This window comes from Jaculus jaculus, chromosome 12 (assembly GCF_020740685.1).
Source record: "Jaculus jaculus isolate mJacJac1 chromosome 12, mJacJac1.mat.Y.cur, whole genome shotgun sequence".
Classification (NCBI taxonomy): domain Eukaryota; kingdom Metazoa; phylum Chordata; class Mammalia; order Rodentia; family Dipodidae; genus Jaculus; species Jaculus jaculus.
The window spans coordinates 108,727,968-108,750,969 of NC_059113.1; the positions used below are offsets into that span (position 1 = coordinate 108,727,968).

A 23,002-nucleotide genomic window follows, 5' to 3' on the forward strand; every position below is an offset into this window, starting at 1 on the left:
AAAACTGCTTCCTGTGCACTTCCACTAATTGCCATGCACCAGAGATGGTAAGAGACTCACACGTGAGTGTGTGTGTGAAATCACTTCAGTGCTATAGGAGCTACGGATTGCTTTTATCCCAAAATAATGAGATGATATCAAAAGAATAAAAAAGTGCCTGCAGGTTAAATCAGCTTTATAAGTATGTGTTTAACATATTCATAGGTTTCAGGAGCAACTAGCAGTTGCTCTTGAATATCTTTTTTTTTTTTTTTTTTTGCTGAGACAAAACTCCAAGTGCATGACAGAGACGACACAATAAATGTCTTCAGGTTTCAAGCCATTAGTGTACAATTTCAGGCAATTTTCACCCCGGGCACAATTCACTGGCTTCTCCCTGGGGAGAGATCACAAAGTCCAAGGAAAAACCGATAAAAAGCCTTGGTCGTGGCATTCCTCAAAGCTGGAAGCTTCTAGATTTGATTTCTGTGCAGATTTTAAAGTGACCTCAGTCAGTTTCTAGCCTCTGTCCACTTCCAATTGGTGAGCAAGCCTTTGGATGGAGGCCCTGTGGCCTCGTCCACCATCACCTTTTCTTGGCAGGAAAGCTTATATTATATTTAATTTTTTTTCTAGGTGCTGTGGCCTTTTGGCAGGCTTTAAGTTCTTAGCAAACATCCTCCTATTAAAGAATACTTTTGGTTCCGTGGGTAATTTTCTTTAGAGCACGATCCAGCCATTCTGTTGATCTGAGCTGACTTGTGTAAGAAATGAGATCCAGGAAAACCAGCGACAAGCAGAAGGGCTGCAGCCTGTGAATTCTTGTCTCCCAGGGGCGCGTGCTCCGGGTGGCGTATTCCTTTTCTCAGTGCGACTTAGCTGATTTGAAAACACTTATTCAATTTGAGCTTAAGATAAAGCCTGGGTCTTGTTCCCAGAGCGCTGCAGATGTTAAAATTGAGCTCAGAGCCGTCAACCTTGCCAAAGCCGACTGGGAGAACACACACCCTTCCACATAAGCTCAGTGGACTTAGCTGCTTTTCCAGGCTTGCGCACTACGGATTTCATCAGCCAGGAGAGTTTTCATTCCTTCTTCCTGTATAATGGTGACTCCCAGCCAGGGGTAATCTTGACCCTTGGGGAGTATTTGGAATTGTCTGCAGGTATTATTATTTTTTTTGCTGTCATATTGGAGGGGGAAGCTACCGGTGTCTAATGAGGAGAGCTCTGGGTTGTGCCCAGTAGTGTACAGTTTACAGGGTAGCCCACGGTGATGGACTACGCAAAGAAATACCTCCACAGTGCTGTGAGGCCAGGAAGCCCTGGTGGGGAAAGAGGGTTTTAGCCCTCACTGCACTCTAGGATCAATTGTGGGGTTTAAAAAATTATTTATTTGCACATGTGTGCATATGGGAATTGAACCTAGGCCAGCACTCTTTGCAAGTAAGCACCTTTAACAACTGAGCCATCTTCCCAGGCCAATTTCCCTTATTTTATGTGTTATTTCTAATGGACAGAGATTACACACTTTAGGAACAATAAGGAATCATTTAAAGCATATTTGCACATGAAATACACCAATTCTTCCATGGGTAGACACTATTTTCTTTATATATATTATTAATTTATTTGACACAGAGAGATGAGAGAGAGAGAGAGAGAGAGAGAGAGAGAGAGAGAGAGAGAGAGAATGGACATGCCAAGGCCTCTAACCACTGCAAGTGAAGTCCAGACTTACGTGGGTACTGGGGAATTGAACCTGGGTCCTTAGGCTTCACAGGAAGTGCCTTAACCACTAAGCAATCTCTCCATCCCAGACACTCTTTTCTTGATGACATTCAGACATATATGTGAGATGTTGGTTTTGTGACTAGCGTACAGTAGCGAGGGGAGAAGACAGGTAGGTTTTAGATAGTAGAGATATGTGGAAGTTTGAATGTGAAATGTCTCCCACGGCCTCCAGTGTCAGGTGTGTTTAAACCTCCTACTTAGTCCCCAGCTGGCGGAGCCTTTAGAAGGTGGAGCCCTGCCGGAGGAGGTGTGCGCTGGGAGTGGCCCTGAGGTTTGCTAGTCCCGCCCAGCTAGCTCACGCGGCTGCTCGCTCTCTGCAGTGATGTGTGAAGATGTGAGCTGGTTGCCATACCTTCTCCTCTATGACAAAGCTTCCCCTCAACACTCTGAGCTTGAAGTAAACCCTTTCCTTCCATAGCTGTTGCTGGTTGGGTGTTTTGCGCCAGCAAAGAGAAGGTCACTGCTACAGGGCACCCTGTGGATAAGAAGCCTGTACCCAGAATGATCTTTTGAGCAGAGGCTTAGGGTGGCGCTGAGCGGGCATTGCTTGCCCTTCGTGGTTGGGGCGGTTGGGCATGGAAGGCTCCTGGAGCTCCCTAGCTGGCTTCAAGCTCACTCCGGAGAGGTCCTACTTTCCACCAGATTGGCCCTGCCCTGCCTGGAAAGGAATCCTTTGTGAAACTGTCACAAAGTCGCTTTGATTTGTGTCTTGAAATGAATGCATTGGCTTTCTCAGCCTCTCTAATGAATTCTACGGTTTTCTTTCCTATGGTGCATTTTACTCTGGATGTCAGAGGTCATAAATCCTTTGGGCTGATAATGTTTGTGCCAGGGCCTCGTAAGCGGGGCCCCCCTTTCCCATGTGATGCATGCTCTCATTCATTTAAGTAACGAAGGGACACCCATTAGCTGGCAGTATTTCAGTAAAGGGGACCTGTAGCTGCCTGGGGAAGAAGGGAAACGTCTATTTATCTGTGTACTTCAAACATTGTTTTAAAAGATGATTTCATGTATGACTTTACATACTTTATAGACATTAAAATATATGATATAAGACATGAAGCAAATAGACTTGGGTATTTCTATTTAGACTCTGAGTGTGTGTGCATGCACGTGTGTGTGGTATGTAGGGAGGAGAGAGGTATACCAGAAGGTAATAAAAAACATAGAGGCTCAGATTTGAAATAATATAGGGACTTTAAAAATGTCAAAATAGGACTTGGGAGGTGGTTCAACAGTTAAGATTAATTGCTGCTTAAGCATGAGGGCTTAGGAGAGCTCAAGACTGACTCCTCAGAACCTATGTAAAATGCTGGCTGCAGTTATGCATATCCATAAACCTAGTTCATAGGCAGGGGAGCAGAATCAGAAAATAGTTGGGGCTCATTGACCAGAACAGCAGCTCTAGGTTGAGGGAGAGACCCCATCTCAAGGAAGTACACAGATGGCAATGGAGATGGGCACCCAAAGTTCCCCTCTGCATGCACACACAAGGCATGCATGTATCAGAACACATACGTGTGCATACCTAACACACCACACCACGCATTACACACACACACACACACACACACTAATGTCAGAATACTGGCATTCTGTTTGTGGAGGTGATGGCAGAAGCACATTTGCTTGTGGGACTCACCTGCGAGGTCTGGTCACTTTCCGCAGCGTTTGTTCCCCACTGCAAGTAGCCGACGTCACTTCGGGTCAGGACTCCACGTAATGTCTCCTGGGACTTTCCTTCCTCACAGCCATTGAAGACATTTGGACACGCTTTTCCAGTCAAAATCATGTTTAGAACGGCCTGGATGGCATAGTTGATAAATATTTACATTTTGAGTAGAAATAAAGGCTTAATTTTTTTCTTTAAAAAAAAAATCATTGAAAAGTGGGCAAGCTCACTGATAGCATCCTTGCCTGGCCTGCACAAGGCTCTGGTTTCAAACTCACAGACACATAACCATGAAAAATCATCATTTTTACTAAAAAGAAAGAAAATAAAATCATGCAAACATACTTCTAAATATATATACATATACATGCATACATACCCACATATATATGTGAAGCATTTGGTCAAGTTAAAATAAGTTTATTTGCTTTTTTTTTTGAGCCTTACCCTGGAACTTCCCCGCTTCATTGCTTTCCGTTTCTACATTTCTTTTAAATGTGGTTTCTTTTGTGATTTAAGAAGCAGCGAGCTAAGGTGTTTTTATAGCACTTGTCTCTCAGTACTAGGGATTCCTGGTGAGCCTTGTCAAGATATTTGCTAACAGTTCTAGGATCTCGAGACATCGGCCTTTCAAGGGTGAGCTAGGAAACTGGGAGACAGATTCTGAGGAAGTCTTTCACAGACACGATCATCACTGTGCAGAAACAGAGAAGGTCGACTCAGAAAACAAGCCTCACGCACATGCCACAACAGCTCCTCACCCACCTGCCTGCACAGGAAGCGGCCAGCACTGGGTTGCAGGAGGTGAGGCGTGCTGGTATCTAGGTCGTCCTGAAGCCTGCGGCATGGGGACTCGTTAGCATTGGGTCAGAAACAGTGATCACACCGGGCAGGGCCACAGTAAGGAGAGCTCAGCGTCACGTTCCTCACACAATTTCACCAGGAAAGCTGATACAGCTAGAAATAACATTTCAGGTCTGCTCCACCAACACCCGTCTAACATATTTTATCTTTAGCACAGCAGCTCACTTAAAGCTCTTGCTTATTTATTCATATTGAAGTCAATACTAGTGAATATCAATGGGCAGAATATTAGGAATATGCCCCTACTTAAATACATGTTCATTGAAGACTGGAGACAAGACTTAGTGGTTAAGGCACTTGCCTGCAAGGCCTAAGGACTCATGTTTGGCTCTCCAGATCCTGAGTAAGCCAGATGGACAGTGAGGCAAGTGTGTAAGGCCACACACGGGCACAAGTGGCACACACGCTGGAGTTCAATTGAAGTGGCTGGGGGCCCTGGTGTGCCAATTCTCTCTCTCTCTCTCCCTTTCACTCTCGTGTAAAAAAAGGCAGCTTGGGGCACACTCTCTTGTTGCTATTGTCCACTTTATGTTGCCCAGGAGGTGATGTTCACCTTCTGCTCATGCCATCATTTTCCCCCTGCCATTATGGAGTCTGTAAGCCAAAATAAAGTGCCCCCCACCCCTCAAAGCTGCTATTGGTTGGGTGATTTTTGCCAGCAATTCAAACCTGACTGCAACAATCGAGTGGTACCAAGGAGTGGGGTCATTTGCTGCAAGACACCTGACTGTGTGGCTTTGGCCTTTTGGAGTTGATTTTCAAGAGGAATGTGGAAGGACTTGAAACCTTGGCCTAAGAGATGTCTTGCAGTGCTGTAAGTACAGCTTGCTGGACTATTGTGGTCAGAGTTGAAAGACTTGAATGCAGTAAGAACCATGGACTGTGAGGTTTGGCTTATGAGGGTGAGAAAGAGCTTTGCTTGGACTGAGCTAGCAGTTTGTGTGAGAAGATTGCTGTTATGTCTGCGTCCTGAGAACTTGTGCAGGATTGCCTTGCATATAAATGAACTAGTGTGAGCAGAGGAATATGACACACACACAAATAAAAAATCTTTGGATGAACTGCTGCCTGTTCAGCTGCAATTGTGAGATTACATACAATGTTTGAGGTTGGGCCAGCTGACCTGCACTGGGACAACAGGAAGAATGTCAACTCTTTTGAAGGGGCCTAAGTGCTCAAGGAGTATCCTGTTCTTTAAAGTCTGCTTTATTCCCCCTCTGGATTAACAAATTGGCACCCTACCTGGTATTGTGGCATATAAGAAATGCAGGAAAGAGAGGGTCATTGAGTTTGCAACACGGTCTTGTGTCTTGGAAATGTCCATGGGCAGTGTGAAGCAGGATTGCCTGCATGGAGACCTGATGGAGCCATGCAGATGGACTATGGGTTGCAGTGAGACCCAGTGGAGATTTTGGGACCACGAGATGGCTGCTAAAGAAAGCTGCCGACCCCAGATGAAGTTTTCCAGGACTGTGAGTAGCCTAGTTGGCGGTGCAGAATTGGAACCCCAGAGACTTGTTGCTGGTTAGAATTATCAGACTTGGAGATTTGTCACTGGCTAGAGTTGTTGGACTTGGAGATAGAGTTTAATGTTTGCCCTGGTTGTTTTAAATCTTGTATTGGCTGAATGTTTCTTTGCTATACTCAATGCCATGTTTTTCAGTGTGAATGTTAATTCTGTGCCTTTGCGGTTTTTTTTTTTTTTTTTTTTTTTGGTATTATGGTTCAGTTAAAAAACCTTGGATTATGGGGATATATGAACATTATTGGAATTGATAAAGTCTATGGGGACTTTTAAAGTTGGTTGAAAAAAGGGGCAGTCTGTTGGGCTTTCCTCAAAAAATACATGTTGACTTAAAGAAAAACATGTAAGTAAGAGGCCCACATGACAGTGGTATGTGAAGACACATTCCAGGAACACAACTTCCGGGTTTGTAATTCTTACCTCCTGGAGCCCTCTCTCTCCTCTCACTGAGACCACTCTTTTGTGCAGCCTTCTCTGGCCACGTGTCTGTCAGGACCCTAACTCTAGTATCCAGGAAGGCTCGTTATCTTTGCATCACTCCTGGCACGTTAAGTGCCACCTGATTCTTGCCCAGTGTCTCCAAGTGTAACTGTTGTCTTTCTCTGAATGGAACCTCCAGATCTCAGGGCCTTGCCCTCTTTTATTTATACTTTTATTAGTGCCAAAATAGAGCCTTGCATCTCGTAGAGACACGTGAGGGCCTATTTTATTGAGGATCTAAAGTAACGAAGTATATGGGGTTCATGGATGGCATCTGCTTGTCACAGCAACCTAAGAGAAGGGCATGCCAAATACTGTGCTCTCGCACTCCAACATGGGGAACGAGGGTATGTTCCAGCCCGAGAAGCCATCATTTATGTGCCCCCAAGCCTTTAGAAATGGCCACATGGGCGTTTTTATAGGACTTACCTCTCAAAGGTTCTGGAGAAGACCAGGCTGTAGAGGAAGAGGATGACACCGTGGCTTCCTGCTCCTTTGAACTGTGAAAAAGAAGACAAACATTTTTGCCTAAAAGCAATGCAGGTATAGCATACACCCGTGGGTATGGCTTCTCGGTCTTGCGTGTGTGAGAAGTCCTTAGCCCCTGGTGACTGGAAGAGCGGACCTCTCCCTGCTCCTCTGTGTCTTCGCGGTCACTGGCCCCAGCATCCTCTTGTCGTCAATGTGTGCTGGCTCTCTAATTCCCAGTAACTCTCTCAGCCCTGGCCACGGCGCAGGCTCAGGTGTGTGGGGAGGCCCGCGGGGCTGGGGCTCTGGAGCCCATTGACCGAGCTCACGGCCGAGCCTCTGAGGTTGAGGAAGAAACAGCACGTTGTGGCTGAGGCGCTGTTGCCCTCCACTGCCTTGGCTGAGGCTGGATCCGATGTGGGTTTTAGTCATGCCATAGGAGAAGGTGCCTCTGTGTCTCCGTGGGTCAGACCCCAGCTAACTGCCTGCCGGGGAAGAGCGGTCTTGCTCCTAATCCTCATCAGCATCTGATCCTTTCTAAGGCTCTGCTCTGCTTTTGTTGGATGCATTACTGCTGTTTCAAACTCACTGAAGGGGATATGTGATCTCTAGGAAAAGCCAAAGATCCAGGATTTTAACTTTAATGTGGAATTTCCTGACTGGTTTTTTTTTTTTGTTTATTTATTTAAGAGCTACAGACAGAAAAAGAGTCAGAGAGAGAGAGAGAATGGGCGTGCCAGGGCCTCCAGCCACTGCAAAGGAACTCCAGATGAGTGCGCCCCCTTGTGCATCTGGCTAACGTGGGACCTGGGGAATCGAGCCTCAAATCAGGGTCCTTAGGCTTCACAGGCAAGCGCTTAACTGCTGAGCCATCTCTCCAGTCCTCCTGACTGTTTTTGATGCTCCCAGATTCAAGGGTCAAGAACGGAAGCTGTGGGGAGTTGCTGGGGTGGGGGGGAGGGTCGTTTTCTTCAGTGGAGCAGTCCCTGCTCTGGCAAAAAACCCACGCCCAGCCCGTGCAAACAACCTGAGTTAAACTCAGTGGGTTAGAAAAGAAAGGAAGGAAAGGAAACAGGTGGCACAGTAGGAGGCACTAGTTGGAAAGAAGGACAGGAGGGTTCAGTGGGAGTAGAAGGGGGACCAGGGATGATAACGGTGCATATGACCAAAATACATGACAGTGTCAAAAATTACTTTACAAATGATTCAGAAGAAATGTATCACCATGCTACAGATTGAATGTGATATGCAAATTGGTTTCCCAAGGCTGCCATCACAAATTATCAGAATTTTGAATGCCTTAAAATAATAAGGGTTTGTCTTCTCAGAGCTCTCGAGACTAAAAGTCTGAAATCAAGGTTCAGAGAGGAGCTGCGTCCTCAGAAGGCCCTCACTACCTTGTAAGGAGTCTGTGGGAGGATCCTTCCTACATTTCCCTTCATTTTGCTGGTAGTCACTGGCATATTTTGGCCCATGACTCAGCTAGCCTTGGCTAGCTCATACATTACAATAGTATCCACAATTTCCTTCATATAAAGATGCCAGTCACTGGATTACAGCTATTCCAGAATGATCTCTCGTTAACTTGATGCAACTTCAAAGACCCTATTTTCTTTTCTATGTTCTTAATTTTATATATTTTATTGTTTGTTTATTTAAGAGAGAGGCAGAGAGAAAGAATATGGTTACACCAAGGCCTCTAGCCACTTTGTGCATCTGGCTGTATGTGCATACTAGAGTCCTTTGACTTTGGAGGCAAGTGCCTCCAAAACCCTAAGCCATCTCTGTAGCCCCTAAAGACCCTATGTGCAGATAAGGTTGCATCCGTAGGTACTTTCAGTCTGCATATGGCACAGAGTAGCAAGCAGAACCCCAGCTTATCTTTTTGTGAGAACAAAATTCAACCGATACCTGTGGTCCTCCGGCCCATGTGTAGCACTCAGACCTCCAGCTCGAGATCTCTGTGTAAATGAGGTGGGACATGAAATTGACGCATGTTGATCGTAAGTGGGTTTGGGTTTAGGGGTGCTGACTACAATGTGTGGTCCCACCTCAGGGGAAAAGCACTCAATGGGGGATATATATGCTACCAGGCTTCCCATCACACAGGAAATGGTGCCAGCCTTTCCCACAGGGTCCTGGTCAGCTTGGTTCTGCTTGACATAGGTCTTGGCTCGTGAGCCTGGTCCCCCTGCAGCACGGAGTCACATTCACTTAGGACCTTAGTATGTAGGGCAGCTCACGTCTTTGGCTTTGGCTGGGAAGTCTGTCTATGACCTCAACTCTGATCCTCTCACCTCAACCTGCATCCGTTACTTTAACCAAATCCACGGAGCCACTGTGCGTCTAAGGACTCAGGCGAGTTTTCAGTTTTCCGCCTCTGGTGCTGGAGAGAAGAATGGAGCTTCCTCAGTCCTTTCTCCTTCCCTGCACTCACTCACCTGCAGCTTTGGGCTCCATGATTATCATGATAATTGTGCTGTTTTCACACTGCAAATTTCTTCAGAAAATCAGCTTTCTTTTTTTCCCTCTGCAGATCAGTCTTAAAAAATACCTTCCATATATGTATTTTTTAAACCGTTATTATCCACTCCCTTGTCCCTGTCCCCTCTTGACTCCAGAGAGTCAGTGTGTACAATATCCGCAGCAGCGGACATTGTGTGCAAGGTGCCATTCCACGAGGTGGAAGCCAGGCCAGACGTCATTTCCTTGAAGTCACTGTGAATGGTCTTCAGCACAGCTTAGACGTCGCTTTCTGTCCTTGTTTTTTTATCCATTAGGTGAGGTAAGCCTGCTTTACCACTTTCTCTTTCCATAAAAGAAATCCTGGTGTATGCCTTCTCAGGCATTGTTCTCTGGGGCTGATTAGCCAAAGAAAAGGAGGCATCCTTGAGTGGGTCTCTGTGTGATCTGGCCTCTTTAGAGGTTGGGGGAGGGAGAGGCAGGCTTCTCTTTCTCTGGTTCTGCCCTTTCTTAGTCCTCACAATGACCTGGTTTTCTTAACAAGCATCATTAGAAATATGCTTTGTAAAAGCGAGAAGATCCCTGGATGATCATTTCAACATAAAGGAATTACCCTAACATTTAAACACTTACACATCGTAAATGATCATAGATGAATTTCTCAGTGGTTTCTTTCTCTGAACATTCAAACAGCTGGAGCTGTAAATCAGGCATAGAAAGTACATGTGAAAAGGAAGATTAAAGGCACCTTTAAGAGATGTCACTGTGCTTGCTTTCAGTAGCTCAAGGGAGGTTTTTCTTTTTTGTTTCATTGCAAAATCACATTGCTAAAAACTAGCATGTTATCTTAAAAGGGCATATAAAGCAGACATGGTAAACATGGCTGGCTATGGGTATCCCTGTTATATTCCTCAGTTTTAAATAGGTATGAAATCTTAGTAATATGAAGCAAAATAACAGGTAGTTCCCCCCCCCCCCTCAGGTAGGGTTTAAGACAGTGAATATGTTCATACAGTTCATGATTTCAGATGTGAATATATAATACTATGTAGTCTCAGGGTAGTCTCGAACTCATGGTGACCCTCCTACCCCTGTCTCCCAAGAGCTTATTTTTATAAATCAATACCACCGAGCTATACCTCCAGTTCAGCTGTGGGCCATTCCTAATTTGTGGTGAATTCTAGGCTTTGGCCGTGTTGGACCACTTCAGCCCTGGGCGTTTTTCTTTGGAAGGTGCCTCTGGTCATGCCAGGTCATGAGTGGGGTTCTGCCTCCATGCCCACGTGTGGAGTGGGTCATGGTGTTGGGGGAGGGAGAGACAGGCTTCTTTTTCCCTTGTTCGGCCCTTTCTTGTTCTCAGAATGACCCGGTTCCTTAACAATCATCGTTAGAAACAGAATAGGTGGGGAGCGCTTACCCTCTCAGTGAAATTGTTAACAGAGTAGTCCAGAACTGAAGTGATGTGGGTGCCCTTGGTGACAAGGCAGACAACGGCTTTCCGAGATGCCCCTGCAGCCCACAGGATGCCAGCCAGCACCACGGCCAGGGCTTGCTCCTGAGCCCGCTGGCTCAGGTCATACAAACTGCAGGGGAGGAAGACAGAAGAGTGACCAGTCACCTGTCCGTGGGCTGAAACCCCCAAATTAATGTTGTTTTCTGGACGTAGCAGATGTCTGATTGGTGCCCCTTTCAGCTTGCCATATGAGATCACGGCTGAGGGGCCTGGTGGCAGCAGCATATGACTTCCCTCAGCAATGCTGGCGTGTCTCACCTGCGAGCCCTCACACCAGCCCTGTGCTCTCTGCACCCCGCAAAAGGTCACCTGGACACGTTAGCCTGCTTACACAGCCTGCCTATGTAGCCTTGAGGTTTTAAATTTATTTATTTTTGTTTTTCCAAGGTAAGGGTCTCACTCTAGCCCAGGCTGGCCTGGACTTCACTATGTAGTCTTAGGGTGGTCTCGAATTCTCGGCAATCCTCTTACCCCTGCCTCCCAAGTGCTGGGATTAAAGGCATGCGCCACCACGACTGGTTTAAATTTATGTTTATTTTTGCTTTTGTTTTTTGAGGTAGGGTCTCACTCTAGCCCAGGCTGACCTTGAATTTACTATGTACTCTCAGGGTAGTCTTGAGCTCATGGTGATCCTCTGACTTCTGCCTCCCAAGTGCTTGTTTTTATTTTTATAAATAATTTTATTTATATATTTGCAAGGATAGAGAAAGAGAAAGAAGAGAGAGAATGGGCACACCAGGGTCTTTAGCCATTGCAAACGGATGCATGCACACACCACTTTGTGCATCTGGCTCTATGTGGGTACTGGGGAATTGAACCCAGGTCTTTAGGAATTATAGGAAAGCACCTTAACCACTGGGCCATCTCTTCAGCCCCATCCTTGCAGTTTTATTTCCACAGGGTTCACTTTGCAAACCCTCTTCTTACATTGACTCCACAGCTTTCTCCCCACATTTCAGTCCCATGGAGACTTTCCCTCACACACTCGCACATTTAGTTTTCCCAACTGCCATATCTGTGCCTCCTAGGCGGTCCACTTCTAGTCACCTCTATCAGCCAGTAGCCGTCCACCCAGCACTCCGTGCACATTACCTCATTCACACTTGATCTTAGCCGAAAGGCTGAGAAGCAATCCACTACCTCATTTAATCCCACAGCAATTTTCCTAGTGAGGGGAGTAAGACACAGAGAGATTGAGCTGTTGCCCCGGGGAATCACCTCTACAGTGAGGGTGCACTGATTTGAACTCAGGACATCCGGGACCTGATTCTCTGCCCTCGCCAGTATACTCCACTGCCTGGGCAAAGAGCCAGTCTTTCTTCTTACTTCCTAAGTGTTTGACCTTGATGGCCGTGGTCTTCACAGAGCAGTGCGTGACGGAGGTCACTCATAAGCTCAGCAAAGCTTTCTGTGATTCTTTGAGGGCTTTGGTCAGGAAGGACAACAGAACTCTGGTGCAAGGGAGGACAACAGAGACGTGAAGCGTTGCGGGGGGGGGGGGTGTGACTCATGGCTGGGTGAGTTCCGGAGCCCTTCGTGGAGCACGATGACTCATTCACATTTCTTTAATATGGGCCACAGGCCAAGTGCTGGGCTACGGGCTTCGTGCTGCACCTTGATGAAGCAAGTGGACGTGTTTCTCGTAGGCTCCCTGGTACCCCTCACACGGTGGATGCCTCCTGCATTCGCTCTGAGTCCTGCTGCTAGTGGGTCCCACTGTCCAACTTCTTCCAGAGGGCTGGAGTCACACTGCTGAGAAATGACCGGGAGTGATGCCCCTTGCCCGGGAACGGCTGTGGCTGCTGAGAGTGCAAGAGGCCATGCCCATTCCCGAAGGCGGGGCGGGCTGGAGAGTGAGGCACGCGCCCCAGCTTCCCTTGGCACCTGGCCGACATGCCTGAGAGCCACAAGCCCTCCTTAGCCGCTCCTCCTTCCTGGGGCTCCCTCACTCTCTCACTGTCTCTCGAGAGGGGGCCGCCAGTAAGTCATTCGCATGAAGACTGAGCTCTGCTTTGGCCAAACCTGGTGACTCATGATCTTGAAATATATTACACATTTAGCTTTTGTGGCTGGAGAGATGGCTTAGTGGTTAAGGTGCATGCCTGCGAAGCCTAAGGGCCCAGGTTTGATTCTTAGGTCTCACATAAGCTAGATGCACATGGTGGCACATTCGTCTGGAGTTCGTTTGCAGTGGCTAGAGGCCCTGGCATGCCCATTCTCTCTCTCTCTCTGTGTCTCTAATAAATAAATAAATATCTTAAAAATACACATTTAGCTTTTGTCTTGAATCTTATCTGAGGACAGATATATGACCTTAAATGACTTAGCTTTCTCCAGTATTTACCATAGGGATCATAAGAAGGGATTTTTTTTTGTATTTTTTTAATATACCTTGTGGTTTTTCAAGGTAGGGTCTCATTCTAGCCCAGGCTGACCTGGAATTTACTATGTAGTCTCAGGGTGGCCTCAAACCCATGGCAATCCTTCTACCTGTGCCTTCCCAGTTTTGGGACTAAAGACGTGTGCCACCATACCCGGCATGAGAAGGCATTTGTAACTTAATAAGGATAAAGTAAATTTGAACTGATTTTTAACTTAATAAGGATAAAGTGAATTTGAGATGCTTCTCTAGGAATAGGCAGCTCCAAACCTTGTCCCTTGTCAGCTGGGTTAAGTAGGAAGATGGATCCCTCATGTGTTACATTATTCACAACCCCATGTGGTGGTTTGAATGTGAATGTATGTTCCCCATAGCCTCAGGTATTTTTTGACTAATGTTAAACTTCCCACTTAAGTCTCTGGTAGCCTGCTGAATGAGGTGTCACTGAACTGGGGCACATCCTGGGGTCCAGCCCCAAGTGTGTTTGGGGTGGATCTGATTTCCAGTGCAGAGGTGTGGAGAGAGCAGTTTTGAGCTCTGGCTTTGCTTGCTCGTTTCTTGCTGGTGGTTTAGCTGTTTCTCTCTGCTTGGATCTGTGAAAGGAGTCCAGCTCCTTCCTCCACCACTGGAAGTATCCCCTGGATTTGTAAGCTGACATAAACCCATTCCTCTCATAAGCTGTGTCTGGCTGGATGTTCATTCTAGCAACTGGAGCTGACTAGCACACCCCATTCATTCCCACTAGAGTTATTAGTTACAAGTGAGCCTGCCTGCCTGAAACTTGGTGCTTTGTCTGCTCCAACAGAAAACCTCCAGTGGAACCTAAAACTGGTCAGTCAACCTGATTCCTGCAGGCGAACACTGAGAGTGACCCCAGGAGAACCAACTTGGGTGCTTCCAGTCCCTCTGGGAGAAACCAAGCTATTTAGATTTCCTTCTTCAATGTTGCAATTTGAATGTAAAATGCTCCCCCCTACCCCGACTTCTGTGTTTGAACACTTGGTCCCCAGACTGTGGTGCTGTTGGGGAAGGCTGTAGAACCATTAGGAGGCCAAGTCTTGCTAGAGGAAGTGAGTCTGGGGTAGACCTTGAGGTTTTGTTTTAGTCTACCCCCACTTTCTGTTCATCCTCTGTCCTCTGATTTATCTAGCTATGTGAAGGACTGCTTCTCACTCAGGCCATCATGAGTTCCCCACCATGAAACATCTCAAAACTGTAAGCTGAATATATGCTCTTCCCTTGAGCTGTTTCTGGTCATGTTGCTATTCATAGCAATGAGAAAGTAACAGACACACTGAAATAAATCGAGAATTTCATTTGTGATTGTTTAGCATATAAAGATCACAGTTCCCTTACTTGCGTAAGTCACAGTCATTTCCCCTCCTGGTAAACAGCAAGTGTTTGATGATGGACCCTTGCACAGCCATCTGGATGCTCTGGGCGCCTCCCTGAAATGGGGAGGGGGACAGTGAGCTGCAAAGGCTGGAGCGTGGCTGCACTCCAGAGGAGCACGTGGGGCAAGTGACAAGGGGCACCGCTTAGAAATGGATGTCGATGTCTGTCCTTCTCTGCACACTTGCCCTCCTGGTGTTCCCTGGGACTTGACTTAGCAAAGGGGCACGACTATCCCTGTGGCTGTGGTGGGATGGATCTGAAGGGACTGGCTTCCTTCTGGAGCCCCTCAGACTCGCATCTGAGGTTAGGTATCCCCCAACTTGCATTGCTATGACCTGTGCCATGTTCCACCTTTACATTTGTAAGAGGCAAGGGACCAGATGGCTAGCTCTTGAAATGACTAGTGATTTATGACATAGTTCTTGATACTACAACAAGCCAGAAAAGTTTCTAGATTTTTTTTTCTGCCTTGTGATTCTTGAGGGAGACTTAAAACTTGGAAAGAAGTAGCAAATTAGAATTTGAGGGGGGGGGGGTGAGGAGAATAAGGAGTTGGGAGCTTTGCAAGCAAGTGCCTTAACCCCTGAACCATCACTCCACCCCAAGTTGGGAACTTTGTTATAGCCCAAACAAGATATTTTTTAAGTCTTCTATCATTTATGGTTAAAATTTAAATTAGAGCTGGAGAGATGGCTTAGTAGTAAGGTGCTTGCCTGTGAAGCCTCAGGACCCAGGTTCCTCTCCCCAGACCCCACGTGAGCCACACACAAGGTGACACACATGCATGGTCATATATGCACACAAAGTGGCACATGCATCTGGACTTTGATTACTGTTGGTGGAGGACCTGGTATACTAATTCTATTTTCTCTCTCTCACTTTGTTCTCAGTCTTATAAAAAAAAAAAGTCCAGTCTGTTGGGCTTGGCTCAAAAAAAGTCAAATTATACGTGCATTTCCGTATATGATTATAATGAAAGCATGTGCTCAAGTAGATTTAGATAGGAAGTAAACTCAGATGAGAAAGATAAGATTAGAAATTTAAAAGTAATTATGAACTGGCCTTACCTTTTCCACTTCTAATGCAAAAGCCAGCTCAGAAAAAGGCTCATGGAATGTGAAATGAGCCTTTCTCCAGTCATTGCTGAACATGTGGGCAGTGTTTCCAAAGAGGATTTGGTGAAGCTTCTGAAAAGGGGAAGTAAGTGATTTGAACAAAGATAGTTCTTCCTGGATGTACCTTGTTCCCAACTGCACTCACATATACATCGATTACCTGAGGGAACTCTTCCTAGATGTAATTGTTTCCATCTACACTCACATATACATCAATTACCTGAGGGATCGCTTCCTGGATGTAATTGTTCCTGTCTACACTCACATACACATCTATTCCCTGAGGGATCTCCTCCTGGATGTAATCGTTCCCGTCTACACTCACATATACATCGATTACCTGAGGGATCTCTTCCCGGATGTAATCGTTCCCGTCTACACTCACATATACATCTATTCCCTGAAGGATCTCTTCCTGGATGTAATCGTTCCCGTCTACACTCACATATACATCGATTACCTGAGGGATCTCTTCCCGGATGTACCTTGTTCCCGTCTACACTCACATATACATTGATTACCTGAGGGATCTCTTCCTGGATGTAATTGTTCCCGTCTACACTCTCATATACATCTATTGCCTGAGGGATCTCTTCCTGGATGTACCTTGTTCCCGTCTACACTCTCATATACATCTATTGCCTGAGGGATCTCTTCCTGGATGTAATCATTCCCGTCTACACTCACATATACATCGATTACCTGAGGGATCTCTTCCTGGATGTACCTTGTTCCCATCTACACTCACATACACATCTATTCCCTGAGGGATCTCTTCCTGGATGTACCTTGTTCCCATCTACACTCACGTATACATCGATTACCTGAGGGATCTCTTCCTGGATGCAATTGTTCCCATCTCACTCACATATACATCGATCACTCGAGGGATCTCTTCCTGGATGTAATTGTTCCCGTCTCACTCACATACACATCGATCACTCGAGGGATCTCTTCCTGGATGTAATTGTTCCCGTCTCACTCACATACACATCTATTCCCTGAGGGATCTCTTCCTGGATGTACCTTGTTCCTGTCTATACTCACATACACATCTATTCCCTGAGGGATCTCTTCCTGGATGTACCTTGTTCCTGTCTATACTCACGTATACATCGATTACCTGAGGGATCTCTTCCTGGATGTACCTTGTTCCTGTTTACACTCACGTATACATCGATCACTCGAGGGATCTCTTCCTGGACAGAGGAGGCATTTGCCTTTGGTCCCCCAGAAAGAGCAGCGGCTATGCTCATGCTCCTAACACGTCCCACTTGGATTAGGTATGTTTTATCTTTATATTTTTCAGTTTTGTGTGCTGGACACCACTCAACTGATATCTTCTTTATAGTGGGCCACATTTTGTAACTTAGAAAAAGCTTGTTTAAAAAGGATATGTTCTATCACTTACCACGTATGATGACAAATATAATGATAGTTGAACAATGCCATGAATTATTGGCAGAGTCTATGAGAGCTCTTTATCGTGACAGAGAGAGGCAGGAAGTGTTCAGAGGCGTGGCAGTGTCCTGCCCTCACTGTCTCTCTCCCTGCTCTGCCAGCCTGGAGACGGGCAACTTCCTGATCAGGTAACTGATCTGTGAAATGTTACTATTGTAGGAGCAGAGGGGGTATCCATGCTCTGAGACAGACCCATAAAAGCCCGGTGGGAGTCTGGAAAGTGAGGGAAATCTACATGTGTGAGCACCCCCCCCCCACATTCCTCAATGCTCAGGGGTCCTGGGAATGGAGAATAAGAAGTGTGTGTGTTTGTGTGTGTGTGTGTTTGGAGGCTAAGGAACAGAAAGCAGAGTGGACAGGAAGAATGGAAGGTCCCTTTGTCTGACCTTAGAGGACTTTGTCTAGCAGACAGGCATATGGAGCCAGCTGAAGAGTGTGGGTGGATGAGGTCCAGAGGCCTGTGTGTCCAGAGCTGGGTCACCTCCTCCCAGCCGTGCACAGAGCAGGAGAGGTGCGGCTGGAGTTTTCCTCCTGGCCACCTGTGCTGTCACTTTCAAGAAGAGAATAAAGAGAGAGACGGAGGGAGGGAGGAAGGGAGGGAAGGAAGGAGGAGGAGGAGAGCTGCCTTGGGAGCAAAGGTGCAGGAATGCCTTGCAGGATAGCTCCATAGTCTGGGTCTCAGGACAAGCAGCAGGAAGGCCCAGTGGCTGCTGGCTGCTCTTAAACACACAGGACTGGCACAGAACATGCTCAAGAGAAGCATGCCGGGCTGATGGGAACTTTCCCTGACAGGGGTTTGCTCCCTGCTTAGGAAGGGTCACAGGAATGCTTTTGCTGGCTCTAGGAGAAGATGATAAGGACTTGAGAGTGGAGCAAAGGAAGATCACCACACTGCACTGGACCAGAGCCCCCAGTCCTGAGTCTGCTCACAGTCTCCCCAGAGGCGGCAGCTCATGCCACCACACACCTGTAAGACATTAGGCTTGTCCTGTCCTGGAAGAAGAGAAACACAGGGGAGGACAGGAGAGGTGGGCAGCTTATCCAACCCCAAATTCATTTTTAAAAATATATTTTAAAAATAATTTTTACTTTATTTATTTGAGAGAGAGAAAGAGGCAGAGAGATGGAGAGAGAGAATGGGCACGCCAGGGCCTCCAGCCTCTGCAAACGAACTCCAGACGCATGTGCCCCTTGTGCATCTGGCTTATGTGGGTTCTGGGGAATAGAACCTGGGTCCTTTGGCTTTGCAGGCAAATGTCTTAATTGCTAAGCCATCTCCCCATCCCCCAAATTCACTTTTAAAAAAATATCAATTCTCTCTTCTTCTGGGGCGTTCTTCACACTCCATCAAGTCTGCTTCAGGTTGCAGCAGCCTGCATCTCATCTCCTAGCCTTCTCCACGGGGAGAGAATTACCTTGGGAAACTGTGGGGCAGAGCTCCAATAGCCTTGCATTCAGTGGTAACTGGGAGCTTTCAGACTTATACTCTTGCCTCCTAATACCGAGAAAGGCTTGGCAAACAACTGTGAGTGCTCTTTTATTTTTAAATTTGTGTGTGTTTTTAAAAATAGTACCCTGACTGGTTCAAAGTCCAGAGTACAAACTGATGCTGTAGAAAGCTCCGAGGTCCTCACTGGCTCCCACCATGGCCAAAGAAGCCTTGCAGAATTTATTTCCTTATTCTAAGCAGATAAATTTATAATCATAATTTTCTCTTTTTTACCACACAAAAGGTAGTCTGTTTTTTAGATGTGTAAATTTTAAAATGATATTCTATGTAGAAATTTAGTACAGAAGCCAAAATACAATTTATGAAAGATATTTCACTTAGAACATTATCTTATATGTATATTATATATAAGCATACATAAGTTGAACGTCCCTAATCCAAAATACTTGGGACTTAATAGGTTTCAGACTTGGGAATGTTTTGGATTTCAGAATATTTTCATAGTTAGATTTATAGCGAGAGATAGTTATAAGATATATCTTATCTTGTATCTTATATGTACATACATACATACATACATACATACATACATACATACATATCTAGCTTGGGAACAGAGGTCATGTATAAGCGTGAAGTTTACTGATATTTCATATAAATCTTATAAATCTTATGCCCCACTACCCAAAGTTTTATACCAAAATGCCCAGCAATTTTATACAAATTTTTGTTATGATTTAAAGAGCTGTATTTAAAGAGCTCTCAGATTAGAGGGATCTCTCACTTTAGCTGGTACTTTTGCCCTGGTTTGGTCTATTCCTCTCTTGCCAGTTTCCGGTTATGCCATTTGACCGTAACAGGCGTGTCCCTTGGATGTCTGTCAGAGGGTTGCTCCAGCCTAGACTATCTGGCCCAATGGCATAGATCTGGTTTTGCCCTCTGGCTGGCCAACTGCCTCAGCCCTCACCCTCACCCTAGTCAAGGTTTGAGCAAATGGCTCCTGGGGCCAGTAGCATCCTGGTCAAGCATCAGGTTCTTTTTAATAACAACGTGCATATGAATGGACAGCTGCTCAAACCATTCCTCGTCCCAGGCCTGGGGCTAGCAAGCTCCGTAGCTCGGGCCTCCGGCGGGGGCCCTTCATTATACACTGACGGCGCGTTGTTGCTCAAATCTGTAGAACGCCCCTGCCTGCCACCTAGAGAGCCTGTCCTTTAAACAGTGAGCCGCGAGAACGTCGCCCTGCCCTCCCTCAAGCACAGCGGTCAGGTTGAACCCCCGAGTGAAGAGACTTCGAGTTTGGAGGAAGACGACAGCAGCAGCGTCCCAGAGAAATACCACGAGTAAGTCATTGTAATCTCATGAGCCTCTCTCCACCACAGTCACCTGTGTCCGTGATGCTCTCATACGACAGCAAACAGGGCTCCCCGGCCTTTTGTCTGGGGAAGACCGCATTTCATTTCATGTTTAATTGACAAGCTGTACTTACCGTGGACATTGCCTGGGAGATGGGAAAGCCTCCCAGTTTTGAAGAGATGACAGAGGGTTTGGGAATAGAACAATGGCTGCTGGATGTCAAATGTCCTTGTCCTTTGGGCTGAGACATTCCTGGTCGGTCCTTGGCTTCCTCGGCAGATGCGTGGCCATCATCACGAGTCTGTGCAAAACGTGCCCCCCACCCCCAAACAAACAAACAAACAAACAAAGCAGACAACGGGTGATAACCTTGCTAGGACTAAAGGCTTCTCTCTCGCTATCTCTCTCTGAAATACCAGTGTTCAGAACATGTTGTCTCACATTTTAAAACGTCTAAAAACTGTGGAAAACAGCAATAAAAGAGGTGAAAAACCCCAGTGTCTGTGTCAAAGGGGTTGTTTGCAAGATTCCTGAGACTTGAAGAGGTGACATGGAACTGTGGAGGCATAAATGATGCTACCTAGACCTGGGCTTGAAATTAGGTTTAGAGACTAACGAGAATGCCACCATCTCTTGTTTTCAGAAGACATTTTATAACTGCTTCAGAACTTCTCATTATGTTGTTGGCTGGCCAATAAGCAAAGCAGGCTCACCATTCTTTCAAGATTTTTACTCCTCTACAAAGAGAGTGCAATTCTTTCTGCTCTTTAGAAAGACCTCTCATACTTCTGACTGACCCTTACGGCATTTCAGTGTGAGGAAACATGAGTGCTTCGTTCAGCTTCCGCGCGAATACAATGAAACAAGCTTCCCTATTGGCAGCCGGAGCATGAGGGATGCTGACACTCACGTGCTCTGTGTCCCTATTGGCAGCCGGAGCGAGAGTGCTCTGTGTCCCTAGTGGCGAAGACGTTTCTTATCTCACTCACACAGCATCCAGGGTAGACCACTGATGGGGTAAGACGCATTTTGTAAATCAAATGGAAAATCTTTACATCTGTGCCATTTCAGCCCATGTAAAAAGCATGACCTGGGCTGGAGAGATGGTTTAGGGTTAAGGTGCTTGCTTGCAAAGCCAAAGGACCCGGGTTTGATTTCCAGTGCTCATGTGAGCTGGATGCACAAGGCGATACATACATCTGGAGTTCATTTGCAGTGCCTGGAGGCCCTGGCATGCCCATTCTCTCTATCTGCCTTTCCTTCCTTCCTTCCTTCCTTCCTTCCTTCCTTCCTTCCTTCCTTCCTTCCTTCCTTTTTCTCAAATAAATATATAAAAGATTTAAAAGCATGACTTGATATTTATCTACTCTTTCCTTTCAAACACTATTTTATTTTTTGAATGTTCTGTCTTTCTAGTAGTAACTCTCTCTTTTAATACTTTCAGCACTAAAACAGAAATTTTATCTCCCTGATTCCAATTTAGACTGTGGCTAAAAGGGCCATTGCACAAACAAGGCTTGCAATCATGGTTTCCTCACACAAGATGCTTTAGCATTATGGTTAAAATAGAAGTAATTCACTTACTCTATCATATATACTGGCACCAGCAACATCATCTTAATATTTTCTGCCATGTTGGTTCAGAGATTGAAGAACTACGTGAGATACAAAGTCATTATCTTCTAACATTTTCAGGTTACTTAAGATACAAACATCTTTCATTTTGTATTGTGCAAAATATTTTAAAATATCTTTTCAATGCATGGATTCAATCATCTTTCCATTGTTTAAAAATGAGAAGAGAAAACATTTTTTCTGAAGCTGATAAAAATGAACTATTTTCAAAATAACATTTTTTTAGGGACATGAAAACACTTGGTTGTCAGAATCTAGTCTTATTTCACAAGTGTAGGTTGGACAACATTAGGTTCTAATATTGTGTTCTTTTTCTAAAATAATAACGATATACCGCTATTGATGACGAAAAGCAGGGCTTCAAAGTAGAAAGATGAAGACATAAGAAGAAAGCCTAGGGAAGAAATCTTCCACAGGTCTTCTGTTTGTGCTGTCACGCATGAAATGACGGTGCCCGAGTGACAGGATGTGCATTGAGTGAATACGGTTGACGCTGTTTAAAGTGATTATTTGAAGAAGCAGCCAGAGAAAAGCTTGTGGCTCTGAGAAAGTAATTACCTGAGAAGTTGTGTTATTGGTTCCCAACCTACAAGTGCAAGAGAGAACACCAAGTAAATTGCTTACCCCATTCAAACTGCACGTCACACCTCCCCAAACCCAACCTTTCTAGAGAAGTCTCTCTCCGCACATAGCTATGCAGGAAGTACTTTCAGTGTAAGTCTGCCATGGAAACTTCTGTCGTGGCAAGCGTTAAAGTTGGATATTTAAATACTGAGCATCGTTCTTCCTGCAGAAATGAGGAAACATCTTACCTGTGAAAACTGAAGATTCCCCTCCATTTGTCAAGAAATGAAATTTTCCTAGTAATTTCTTCTAAATCCATCTCAGGAGGGTGTTGTCCCTGGCCAGAAAGCTCCATATGCACGTGGAACATGTGAGGACTTGCAGGAAGGAAGCTGTTCGGGGCAGGACGAGCCAGCGCTCTGGCTGAGGAGCGGTGCGGCGGCGGGCCGGCGGCTGGGCGCAGGGTCCGCCTCCCCGCACGGAGCTCCGCAGCACACTTGCTGCCCTGGGAGGCCTCCCGAGTGTCCATCATCAGCTCTTGACTGAACTTTCATTAGAGCTGGAATACTTCGTGTATGTTGCTCATCATCTAGGCACTATGAATGGTTAATCTAAGACGCCGGCTTATAAACAAAAGGATTTCTATTTCTCTGTGGTCTCAAAGCATCAGAGAGAATGCAGTTGATGAGAGATACCATGGTGATGGAATGTGATAGGCCCTTCTGGGATGTCTCTTGGGGAGGGTTGGTGGCACAGCATCATGCTGCTAAAGGCGGGCGAAAGTGATCCTGCTCACGTAAAATAAATTACACAGGCTAAGGAAGACACTGGACAAAAGATGTCTAGTGTGAAACTGAGCATAGAGAAACCTTACAACATTGATGAAGGGCT

The 23,002-nt window shown here is 45.9% G+C and overlaps 1 protein-coding gene across 1 annotated transcript in view; it reads right to left on the bottom strand.

Annotated features, from left to right (window-relative positions):
* Nucleotides 1–22,640, bottom strand: part of Mindy4b (MINDY family member 4B) — a 32,979-nt gene extending 10,339 nt beyond the window's left edge. Inside the window, exons 1-10 of the mRNA XM_045130644.1 lie at nt 22,360–22,640; nt 22,106–22,133; nt 20,046–20,213; nt 15,598–15,717; nt 14,492–14,583; nt 10,660–10,825; nt 9,876–9,941; nt 6,741–6,811; nt 4,208–4,280; nt 3,413–3,574 (exon numbers count right to left, since the gene is read on the bottom strand). Of these exons, the coding sequence (XP_044986579.1) occupies nt 3,413–3,574; nt 4,208–4,280; nt 6,741–6,811; nt 9,876–9,941; nt 10,660–10,825; nt 14,492–14,583; nt 15,598–15,717; nt 20,046–20,213; nt 22,106–22,133; nt 22,360–22,640 (1,227 nt within the window). The remainder of the gene's footprint in view (nt 1–3,412; nt 3,575–4,207; nt 4,281–6,740; nt 6,812–9,875; nt 9,942–10,659; nt 10,826–14,491; nt 14,584–15,597; nt 15,718–20,045; nt 20,214–22,105; nt 22,134–22,359) is intronic.
* Between the last annotated feature and the right edge of the window lie 362 nt (nt 22,641–23,002).